The sequence below is a fragment of the Puma concolor genome, chromosome A2 (assembly GCF_028749965.1).
Source record: "Puma concolor isolate L17-30 chromosome A2, mPumCon1.1.hap2, whole genome shotgun sequence".
Classification (NCBI taxonomy): Eukaryota; Metazoa; Chordata; class Mammalia; order Carnivora; family Felidae; genus Puma; species Puma concolor.
Window position 1 is genome coordinate 151,664,355 of NC_141668.1, and position 12,609 is coordinate 151,676,963.

At 40.1% G+C, this 12,609-nt stretch overlaps 1 protein-coding gene across 14 annotated transcripts in view; it reads right to left on the bottom strand.

Moving 5' to 3' along the window:
- Positions 1–12,609, bottom strand: part of DOCK3 (dedicator of cytokinesis 3) — a 602,545-nt gene that overhangs the window by 41,920 nt on the left and 548,016 nt on the right. For all 14 annotated transcript variants that reach the window (XM_086698089.1, XM_086698088.1, XM_086698093.1 and 11 more), the window contains one exon: positions 609–694. In XM_086698089.1, coding sequence (XP_086554215.1) covers positions 609–694 — 86 coding nt within the window. The remainder of the gene's footprint in view (positions 1–608; positions 695–12,609) is intronic.

Consider the following 12,609-nt stretch of genomic DNA (forward strand, 5'->3'; position numbering starts at 1 on the left):
TCAGATTCTGTGTCTCCCTCTCTCTGACCCTCCCCTGTTCATGCTCTGTCTCTCTGTGTCTCAAAAATAAATAAATGTTTAAAAAAAAAAAAGACAGGAGCTATGAATGTGGACCTGGGAAAATCCCTGACATCACTCAGTACAAACACCCTGTTTCACAAACAGGGAAACTGTCCTGGAGAGTGGGCACAATTTGTTAAAGTCACAAGATCCATGGTAATGTTTTTTCAAAGTTGATTGTACCATCTTATGAAGCAAGGATTTAACTGTTTACCTCTCAGAAATGCCAGCACTGAGCCCTCAGAGAGTCCCCATGGGCTGTGTGCCCAACTGGATACAGTGCATGCTATGAAGACGTATAAAGACCCTTTTCCTATCAGCAAATCTAAGAGCTCAGAGTTACCGCCTGTCTCTACCTCTTTAGTCAACTATGGCAATCCCTGAGAGCTTGCTGCCATAATGCCACCGTCCTATTGACTAGGAACAATCTAGGTCACTCCTGATACTCACCCTCTGAAGCCCAGCCAGCGTGGGTTGCACCCCTACCCCTCATCAGCCCATTTCACCCCCTCCCCCAGTGTGGGGTGCTTGGGGCTAAAGCAGCTTACAGCAGGCCGAAGAGCTCTCTGTAACTCTCGTCGCCTTTCCCTTCTGACACCATGCTGTCCAGCTTGTCAATCAGCTCAGCCTCCACCTAGAGGGAAGCAGAGACTTCATGAACCCAAGCTGACCTCAGAGGAAGATTGGGAAATCTAGCTCCTACCACAGGTGAGAATGGCTGGGAACTGCTTCCTGATTTTGTCCTTGTACCAAATAAATCCGAGGGAAGGCAGGACCTCATCTACAGCACCAAGAAACCACTCTGCCCCCTTGATTAGGAAGGCTCCCCACTCCAGTGGTTTAAAGTTGGAACTTACATACCTCAGATACTCTTTTCCCAGTCTAGGGTCAAAAGGCAAGGATTCCATGTAAAGAAAAGTATTTTGGATACAAAAGAGGTCTTTGTCAAGTGTTTCTCTTTCTTAAAAAAATGTACACTCAAAAGAATTTGTGTGAGTAAAATACATTTGGTTAGAACTTTACCCTCTAGTCAGCCAGTCACAAAGGAAGCTTGCAGCAGGGCTAGCCCTTACTCGAATGGCTGACATGATTCTGAGTTGAGCAAGGTATGAGTGTTTCCTTCAGAGATTCTACTTCAGGATAAAAAGCTCCACTGTTTGTCCCCATAGGACCTAGAGACCTTGGGGCTGCTGCCTCGCCACTGCCTCATCACTGGGGCACCTGCAATAGTTACTGAATTCTTAAACCGTGAGGAGCAATACTGTACTTTTTCCTACTCAACTGATCTGCAAGGTGTTCAGCAGTGCTCAGCCACTTCCAATAAGCCTCACTGGATTTACTCTGAGGTGAGAAATTAGTCATAAGTGATGTGAGATAAAAGTCTTTTAAACCCTTCATTAGCCTTTAAAATGTGGTACTGGGAGCGCCTGGGTGGCTCAGTTGGTTGAGTGTCTGACGTCGGCTCAGGTCATGATCCCACTGCTCGTGAGTTTGAGCCCTGCATCAGGCTCTGCTGACAGCTCAGAGCCTGGAGCCTGCTTTGGATTCTGTGTCTCCTTCTCTCTGTCCCTACTCTGCTCCCACTGTCTCTCTGTCTTTCTCAAAATTAATAAACATTAAAAATAAAAAAAATTAAACATTTTTAATGTAGTATTGTGACACCTCACACCACTCAAGAGTGGCTAAAATTAACAACTCAGGAAACAACAGATGTTGATGAGGATGTGGAAAAAGGGGAACCCTGTTGCACTGTTGGTGGGAATGCAAACTGGTGCAGCCACTCTGGAAAACAGTGTGGAGGTTCCTCAAAAAGTTGAAAACAGAATTACACTATGACCCAGCAAGAACACTACTGGGAATTTATCCAAAGGAAACAGCGTGCTGATTCATAGGGGTACATGCACCTTAATATTCATAGCAGTGCTATCAACAATAGCCAAATTATGGAAAGAGTCCAAATGTCCATCAACTGATGAATGGATAAAGAAAATGTGGTTTATATATACAATGGAATACTACTAAGTGATGAAAAAGAATGAAATCTTGCCATTTGCAACAACAAGGATGGAACTGGAGGGTATTATGCTAAGTGAAATAAGAGAAACTCAGTCAGAGAAAGACAGATATATGTTTTCACTCATATGTGGAATTTGAGAAACTTAACTGAAGACCATGGAGGAGGGGAAGGAAAAAAAAATAGTTACAAACAGAGAGGGAGGGAGGCAAACCATAAGAGACTCTTAAATACAGAGAACAAACTGAGGGGTTGATGGGGGTAGGGGAAATGAGTGATGGGCATTGAGGAGGGCACTTGGGATGAGCACTGGGTGTTGTATGTAAGTGATGAATCATGGAAATCTACTCCCGAATCCAAGAGAACACTGTATACACTGTATGTTAGCTAGTTTGACAATAAATCATATTAAAAAAATAAATGTGGTATTTTGGTATTATTTATATAAATACTTCATATAAACAAAGAGGCATGGCTGCTTTCAATAATGAGCTATAACAGAAGCATTTTCTCACTTCACATAGGGCCAAAGAGTCCTAAAGCAATGAAGTTATAAAAAAATAATTGAACTAGAAAATTCATTGAAGGCAATTATGGTTTCTGAACCCCTTCAGCAGGAAATGAGAATGGATGGATAAATGTGGCTCTGTTTATAGTGGTCTGCTCTGCAGAGACTGTCACACATTCACGTATGGCCTGATGAGTCAGCTGCTTGAATACGCATTTCAGAGAAAGAAAATATGAGACCAGGGGTCCTTAGGGATTGATGCCATGTCTTTCTCTGTGTGGAGAAGAGACTTCAGCAGGGACTTGCCTGGGTCATGTAAAGTCAGATAGAGCCAGGACCAGAGGCCAAGGGATCTTATTCTCAGTTCAAATCTTGTCTCTTCTTACTGGGTCAATCAGTGGCCCACAAGCCTCCCAGGGGAAGAAGGGTCTGTTTATAATAAGGGATCTCTCTTCAAACATGCAGGTATAGGTAGATTGTGTTTTCCAGGACATGGCAAATAGGGGAAAGGGACCTGGAGCAGCAGGGGGTATGACTGTGTAAACATGGGTGCAGTAGTTCCCTTGAATTCTCAAAATGGGCCCCTGGGCTAGCAGTATCAGTCATTAGATATCATTAGAAATGAAGATTCTCAGGCTCCCAGTGGATCAGAAACTTGGGAAAAGGAGAAGCAATCTGTTTCAATAAGCCCTCCCAGTTGTGATGCCTATTCAAGTGTTAGAACTTCTGTATTAGGCAGAGGAGTTGGTGATGGGAAGATATGGGGATATTACTTCATCACCCTCTATAGTGCTGATAAAGGGAGAAGTTATTAGGAGAAACTGAGAAATCCAAAACAGGTAATGCTGTAGATCAATGTATGCAAAACCAATGTCTTTAAGTCAAATAAAATGCTAAGTTCTTCAAATATATCGTGTCATGGGGTACCTGGGTGGCTCAGGAAGTTAAGTGTCCGACTTTGGCTCAGGTCATGATCTCAAGGTTCATAGGTTTGAGCCCTATGTCGGGCTCTGAGCTGACAGCTCGGAGCCTGGAGCCTGCTTTGGATTCTGTGTCTCTCTCTCTCTCTCTCTCTGCCCCTTCCCCACTCACACTGTTTCTCTCTCTCTCTCAAAAATAAACATTAAAAAAAAAATATATATATATATCATGTCATAGTTGGTAATATTGACAATTTTGTGTTTTCAGAATTACTTTTATTCTATGGAATCAATATTCCTGAAGTGACAAGTGACATCTTATTATACATTCAACAAATATTTGTCCTGTGACAACCAGCTGCCTACTTCAGGGCAAGATATTTACTTCTCTAAGCCTACATTTCCTTGTTTGTGAAGCAGTAATGGTGGTTAACAGTCTTCTTTGGTGTCCCTGTGCTCTAGCTCTTAGAAGTGCTCAATAAATGTTAACTTTGATTTTCATCTCCATGAATCTAACATGTCTCAGGGACTCTGGTGGGTTCTAAGGAAAAATGCACAAGAAACGGCCCTGGTGCCCAATACCTAGCTCATCATCTGGTAGAGGAGGCAGGGACAACAGCTAACACAGGCCAGCATGGCCAGTGCTTGGTGTGGGGCACACAGAAAGGGTAGCCTGCAGTCTGAGACGTCAAAGGACAGCAGAGTTGTGAGAAGTGGGGTTGTAAGAATGTAATTAAGCTCTAACTTATAAAGGGAGACCTATAAGACTAGTCACAGACCTATCTACTGAAACTTGGCAGGCCAGAAAGGAATGGCAGGAAATCTTCAATGTGATAAATAGAAAAAATATGTGGCTGAGAATCCTTTATCCAGCAAGTCTGTCATTTAGAATAGAAGGAGAAATAAAGGTCTTCCCAAACAAACAAACACTGAAGGATTTCGTCATCACTAAACCAGCCCTATGAGAGATCCTAAGGGGGATTCTGTGAATGAAATGTTCCAAGGACCACAAAATACCAGAGACATCACCACAAGCATGAAACCTACAGACATCACAATGACTCTAAACCCATATCTTTCTATAATAACACTGAATGCAAATGGACTAAATGCTCCAACCAAAAGACATAGGGTATCAGAATGGATAGAAAAAGAAGACCCATCTATTTGCTGTCTATAAGAGACTCATTTTAGACCTGAGGACACCTTTAGATTGAAAGTGAGGAGATGGAGAACTATCTATCATGCTACTGGAAGTCAAAGGAAAGCTGAAGTAGCCATACTTATATCAGACAAACTAGACTTTAAATTAAAGGCTGTAACAAGAGATGAAGAAGGGCATTATATAATAATTACAGGGTCTATCCATCAGGAAGAGCTAACAATTATAAATGTCTATGTGCCGAATATGGGAGCCCCCAAATATATAAAACAATCCCAAACATAAGCAACCTTATTGATAAGAATCTGGTAACTGCAGGGGACTTTAATACTCCACCTACAACAATGGATAGATCATCTAGACACAGGATCAATAAAGAAACAAATAAAGAAACAATCATACACTGGATCAGATGGACTTGACAGATATATTTAGAACTCTGCATCCCAAAGCAACAGAATATACTTTCTTCTCCAGTGCACATGCAACATTCTCCAAGATAGATCACATACTAGGTCACAAATCAGCCCTTCATAAGTATACAAGAATTGAGATCATACCATGCATACTTTCAGACCACAATGCTATGAAGCTTGAAATCAACCACAGGAAAAGTCTGGAAAACCTCCAAAAGCATAGAGGTTAAAGAACACCCTACTAAAGAATGAATGGGTCAACCAGGCAATTAGAGAAGAAATTAAAAAATATATGGAAACAAATGAAAATGAAAATACAACAATCCAAATGCTTTGGGACGCAGCAAAGGCAGTCCTGAGAGGAAAATACATTGCAATCCAGGCCTACCTCAAGAAACAAGAAAAATCCCAAATACAAAATCTAACAGCACACCTAAAGGAAATAGAAGCAGAACAGCACAAACCCAGCAGAAGAAGACACCCCAAACCCAGCAGAAGAAGAGAAATAATAAAGGTCAGAGCAGAAATAATATAGAATCTAAAAAAACTGTAGAGCAGATCAACGAAACCAAGAGTTGGTTTTTTTTGAAAAAATAAACAAAATTGATAAACCTCTAGCCAGGCTTCTCAAAAAGAAAAGGGAGAGGACCCAAAAGGATAAAATCATGAATGAAAATGGAATTATTACAACCAATCCCTCAGAGATACAAGCAATTATCAGGGAATACTAAGAAAAATTACATGCCAACAAACTGGACAACCTGGAAGAAATGGACAAATTCCTAAGCACCCACACTCTTCCAAAACTCAAACAGGAAGAAATAGAAAACTTGAACAGACCCATAACCAGTGAAGAAATGGAATAAGTTATCAAAAATCTCCCAACAAATAAGAGTCCAGGACCAGATGGCTTCCCTGGGGAATTCTACCAGACATTTATTTATTTTTAATTTTTTTTTCAATATATGAAATTTATTGTCAAATTGGTTTCCATACAACACCCAGTGCTCATCCCAAAAGGTGCCCTCCTCAATACCCATCACCCACCCTCCCCTCCCTCCCACCCCCCATCAACCCTCAGTTTGTTCTGTTTTTAAGAGTCCCTTATGCTTTGGCTCTCTTCCACTCTAACCTCTTTTTTTTTTTCCTTCCCCTCCCCCATGGGTTTCTGTTAAGTTTCTCAGGATCCACATAAGAGTGAAACCATATGGTATCTGTCTTTGTCTGTATGGCTCATTTCATTTAGCATAACACTCTCCAGTTCCATCCATGTTGCTACAAAGGGCCATATTTCATTCTTTCTACCAGACATTTAAAGCAGAGATAATACCTATCCTTTTCAAGCGATTCCAAAAAATAGAAAGGGAAGGAAAACTTCCAGACTCATTCTATGAAGCCAGCATTACTTTGATTCCTAAACCAGAGACCCAGCAAAAAAAGAGAACTGCAGGCCAATATCCCTGATGAATATGGATGCAAAACCTCTCAATAAGATACTAGCAAGTCGAATTCAACAGCATATAAAATTATACACCATGATCAAGTGGGATTCATTCCTGGGCTGCAGGGCTGGTTCAACATTCGCAAATCAATCAATGTGATACATCACATTAATAAAAGAAAAGATAAGAACCGTATGATCCTGGCAATCGATGCAGAAAAAGCATTTGACAAATATCAGCATCCTTTCTTAATAAAAACCCTCAAGAAAGTCGGGATAGAAGGAACATACTTAAACATCATAAAAGCCATTTATGAAAAGCCCACAGCTAATATCACCCTCAATGGGGAAAAACTGAGAGCTTTCTCCCTGAGATCAGGAACACGACAGAGATGTCCACTCTCACCGCTGTTGTTTAACATAGTGTTGGAAGTGCTAGCATCAGCAATTAGACAACAAAAGGAAATAAAAGGCATCAAAAATGGCAAAGATGAAGTCAGATGAAATGCAGATGAAATGATATTATACACGGAAAACCCGATAGACTCCACCAAAAGTCTGCTAGAACTGATACATGAGTTCAGCAAAGTTGCAGGATACAAAATCAATGTACAGAATCAGTTGCATTCTTATACACTAATAATGAAGCAACAGAAAGACAAATAGAGAAACTGATCCCACAACTGTGATCCCACAATTGCACCAAGAAGCATAAAATACCTAGGAATAAACCTAACCAAAGATGTAAAAGATCTGTCTGCTGGAAACTATAGAAAGCTTATGAAGGAAATGGAAGAAGATATAAAGAAATGGAAAAACATTCCATGCTCATGGATTGGAAGAATAAATATTGTCAAAATGTCAATACTACCCAAAGCTATCTATACATTCAATGCAATCCCAATCAAAATTGCACCAGCATTCTTCTCGAAACTAGAACAAGCAATCCTAAAATTCATATGGAACCACGAAAGGCCCTGAATAGCCAAAGTAATTTTGAAGAAGAAGACCAAAGCAGGAGGCATCAAAATCCCAGACTTTAGCCTCTACTACAAAGCTGTAATCATCAAGACAGCATGGTATTGACACAAAAACAGACATATAGACCAATGGAATAGAATAGAAACCCCAGAAGTAGACCCATAAACCTATGGCCAACTAATCTTTGACAAAGCAGGAAAGAATATCCAATGGAAAAAGACAGTCTCTTTAACAAATGGTGCTGGGATAACTGGACAGCAACATGCAGAAGGTTGAAACTAGACCACTTTCTTACACCATTCACAAAAATAAACTCAAAATGGATAAAGGACCTGAATGTGAGACAGGAAACCATCAAAACCCTAGAGGAGAAAGCAGGAAAAGACCTCTCTGCCTCAGCCGTAGCAATCTCTTACTTGACACATCCCCAAAGGCAAGGAAATTAAAAGCAAAAATGAACTACTGGGACCTTATGAAGATAAAAGCTTCTGCACAGCAAAGGAAACAACCAACAAAACTAAAAGACAACCAACGGAATGGGAAAAGATATTTGCAAATGACATATTGGACAAAGGGCTAGTATCCAAAATCTATAAAGAGCTCACCAAACTCCACACCCAAAAAACAAATAACCCAGTGAAGAAATGGGCAGAAAACATGAATAGACACTTCTCTAAAGAAGACATCCGGATGGCCAACAGGCACATGAAAAGATGCTCAACGTCGCTCCTCATCAGGGAAATACAAATCAAAACCACACTCAGATATCCCCTCACGCCAGTCAGAGTGGCCAAAATGAACAAATCAGGAGACTATAGATGCTGGAGAGGATGTGGAGAAACGGGAACCCTCTTGCACTGTTGGTGGGAATGCAAACTGGTGCAGCCACTCTGGAAAACAGTGTGGAGGTTCCTCAGAAAATTAAAAATAGACCTACCCTATGACCCAGCAATAGCACTGCTAGGAATTTACCCAAGGGATACAGGAGTGCTGATGCATAGGGGCACTTGGACCCCAATGTTTATAGCAGCAGCACTCTCAACAATAGCCAAATTATGGAAAGAGCCTAAATGTCCATCAACTGATGAATGGATAAAGAAATTGTGGTTTATATACACAATGGAGTACTACATGGCAATGAGAAAGAACGAAATATGGCCCTTTGTAGCAACGTGGATGGAACTGGAGAGTGTGATGCTAAGTGAAATAAGCCATACAGAGAAAGACAGATACCATATGTTTTCATTCTTATGTAGATCCTGAGAAACTTAACAGAAACCCATGGGGGAGGGGAAGGAAAAAAAAAAGAGGTTAGAGTGGGAGAGAGCCAAAGCATAAGAGACTCTTAAAAACTGAGAACAAACTGAGGGTTGATGGGGGGTGGGAGGGAGGGGAGGGTGGGTGAGGGCTGCTGAGGAGGGCACCTGTTGGGATGAGCACTGGGTATTGTATGGAAACCAATTTGACAATAAATTTCATATTAAAAAAAAGAACCTAATTAAGGAAGGCTCTTTGACCCAGGAATTACAGTTGAGAAGTTTATCTCAGAGAATAATTAGGAATGAATATGTCTTTTGCAATATTAACAACAACAATTTGGAATGAACTTACGTTTCTAAAACTAGGAGCTGACTAAATACATTGTGGTGTAGGCCATGCAATGGACTACTGTGTAGCCTCTAAACTAAGGGCAGGACAGAGGAGCATGAACTGACACGAAGAGATGGTGATGAAAACATGTTACTAAAAAGGGGAGATTAAAAGTCAATACACACAATGGCCCCTGAACCCCAATATATACAATGATTCCATTTTTTAACTTAAAAACCTCTATGTATGGGGAAAAAACAGTCTAAAAAGACATACTCTGTCTCCCCCACAAGTTACTAAAATAGTAGGATTATGGATTAAATTTTTTCATTATATCTTATTTGCATTTTAATTTTTCTACATTAAATACCTATTGTTTTTATAATTAGAAGAAATATTTTTAGAAGGTGGGAAGAAGTAGGGGAGTAGTTAACAGAGCCAAAGCTGTGGAAAGCACAACTGTAATCAAGACAAAAATTTTGGTAATTTGGTTATGGGTCGTATTTTTTTCTTAACATTTAAAAAAATGTTTATTTACTTATTTTGAGAGTGAGAGAGAGCAGGGGAGGGGAAGAGAGAGAGGGAGAGAGAGAGAGAATCCCAAGCAGGCTCCACACTGTCAGTGCAGAGTCCGACATGGGGCTCGAATTCACGAACTGTGAAGTAATGACCTGAGCCGAAATCAAGAATGCAACACTTAACTGACCGAGCCACCCAGGTGCCCCAAAGGTTATGGGTGTTCTTGCAGAGAGCAACTTCAACAGAAGTGGGTATACAATACATATTAGACTGGATGGATAGGAGGGTGGGAAATGGAAATGTGGGGATGAAAAGAGTAGACCACTTTTTTTTTTTAAATATGAACTTTATTGTCAAATTGGTTTCCATACAACACCCAGTGCTCATCCCAACAGGTGCCCTCCTCAGCACCCCTCACCCACCTTCTCCTCCCTCCCACCCCCCATCAACCCTCAGTTTCTTGTTTTTAACAGTCTCTTATGTTTTGGCTCCATCCCTCTCTAACCTTTTTTTTTTTTTCTTTTTCCTTCCCCTCCCCCATGGTCTTCTGTTAAGTTTCTCAGGATCCACATAGGAGTGAAAACATATGGTGTCTGTCTTTCTCTGTATGACTTATTTCACTTAGCATAACACTCCCCAGTTCCTTCCACATTGCTACAAAAGGCCATATTTCATTCTTTCTCATTGCCACGTAGTACTCCATTGTGTATATAAACTACAATTTCTTTATCCGTTCATCAGTTGATGGACATTTAGGCTCTTTCCATAATTTGGCTATTGTTGAAAGTGCTGCTATAAACATTGGGGTACAAATGCCCCATGCATATCCAATGGAAAAAAGACAGTCTCTTTAACAAATGGTGCTTGGAAAACTGGAAAGCCACAAGTAGACCACTTTTTAAAAATATTTGGTGGCGGGGCACCTGGGTGGCGCAGTCGGTTAAGCGTCTGACTTCAGCCAGGTCACGATCTCACGGTCTGTGAGTTCGAGCCCCGCGTCAGGCTCTGGGCTGATGGCTCAGAGCCTGGAGCCTGTTTCCGATTCTGTGTCTCCCTCTCTCTCTGCCCCTCCCCCGTTCGTGCTCTGTCTCTCTCTGTCCCAAAAATAAATAAACATTGAAAAAAAAAATATTTGGTGGCAAACGGAAGCAGCAGCAAGATTTTGCTTACCAGAGTCAACAAGGTTTACATGGCTTGCTTGATATCAATTGTTCATGATAGTCTTTTTTTTAAGTTTATTTATTTTGAGAGAGAGAGAGGGAGAGAGAGAGAGAGCACGTGTGCAAGCGGGGGAGGGGCAGAGAGAGGGTGAGAGAGAATTCCAGGTTCCGTGCTGCCAGCGTGAAGCCCAACACGGGGTTCAATTCCACAAACTGTGAGATCATCACCTGAGCTGAAATCAAGAGTCAGATACTTAACTGACTGAGCTGTCCAGGAACTCCACGATAGCCTTAATGAGGGAAAGAACACAGCTTAACAGCTGAGTCTTAAAGTGTGAAAATGAGTTCCAACTTAGTCTTCCACAAAGTTATCCTTCTTTATTCACTAGTCGTAATGGTGGAATACAGCCTAGACCCTCTTTTAACAAACTCAGTGACCCATGGTGCAGTTCCGCAATGTCATCTGCTTCTCCATAACTAGGTTCTCTCATCAGGCAGTTGTGCATTTTGCATAATTTAGAAGGTTGTGAAAAAAAAAGAAAATTAAGTTCTTTTCTGTTTGAAGTTATTATTTTCTGAAGAAATGAAGGCATTAGAGTTGCACACTCCAAAAATGGATTCTTATGTTAAATACTATTTACCCATGATAAAGAACATTTATAAAAAACCTACAACTAGCTAGCATCATACTTAATTGTGAAACACCAAATACTTTCCCTGAAGATTAAGAGCAAAGCAAGGATGTCCACTCTCATCACTCTTATTTAACACCAGACCAGAGGTCCTAGCCAGTGCAATGAGGTATAAGAAAAAAAAAAAAGGGGGGGGGGGCATACAGATTAGAAAGGAAGAAATAAAACTGTCTCTGTTTGAAAGTGATAGGATTAGAGCACTGGGTATTGTATGGAAGCCAATTTGACAATAAATTTCATAAAAAAATGAAAGTGATAGGATTAACTAAATAGAAAATCCCAAGGAATCTCCAAAACCTTCTACAGCTAATAAGTAAGTTTAGCAAGGGTGCAGGATATAATATTAATATACAAAACAACTGTATTTCTATGTACTAGCAACAAAAGTAAAATTTAAAAATCAGAATAATTTATAATAGCACCAAAAACCAGGAAATACTTAACATATAAATCTAGCAACATGTACAAATCTGTGTGCTGAAACTATAAAACATTAATGAAAAAATAAAAGAATACCTAAAAAATGGAGAGATATATTGCCTTAATGGACTAGAAGTATGATTAAGTATTACTAAGATATCAATTCTTTCCAATTTGATCTACAGATTATAATGCAATCTCAACCAAAATCTCAGCAGTAATTTCTGCAGATATTGACATGCTAATTCTGAGACTTACAAGAGAAGGAACTGGAATAGCTAAGACAATACTGAAAAAAAAATTTGGAGGATTCACACCGCTTGATTTTAAGACTAACTATGAAGCTACCATAATCAAGACTGTGTGGGAATGGTGAAAGGTAAGACATAGATCAATGGAAAGACTGGAGAGCTGTATACTATGTACATGTGGAGAGAACTGTACACATACAGTGAACTGATTTTTGACAAAGAATAGTTTTTCTCTTAACAAAGGTGTTGGACCTCCATGTGTGAAAAGGAAAAAAAAGTCTTGACCCATACTTCACATCTTACACAAAGGCTACCTCAAAATAGGTAATAGATCTAAATATAAAATTATAAAACCTCTAGAAGAAACACAGGAGAAAAAATTTCATGGTCCTGGGCAAAGATTTCTCAGATATGATCTCAAAAGCATGATCTATAGAAGAAAACCATTGATAAAATGGATTGCATAAGAATTAAA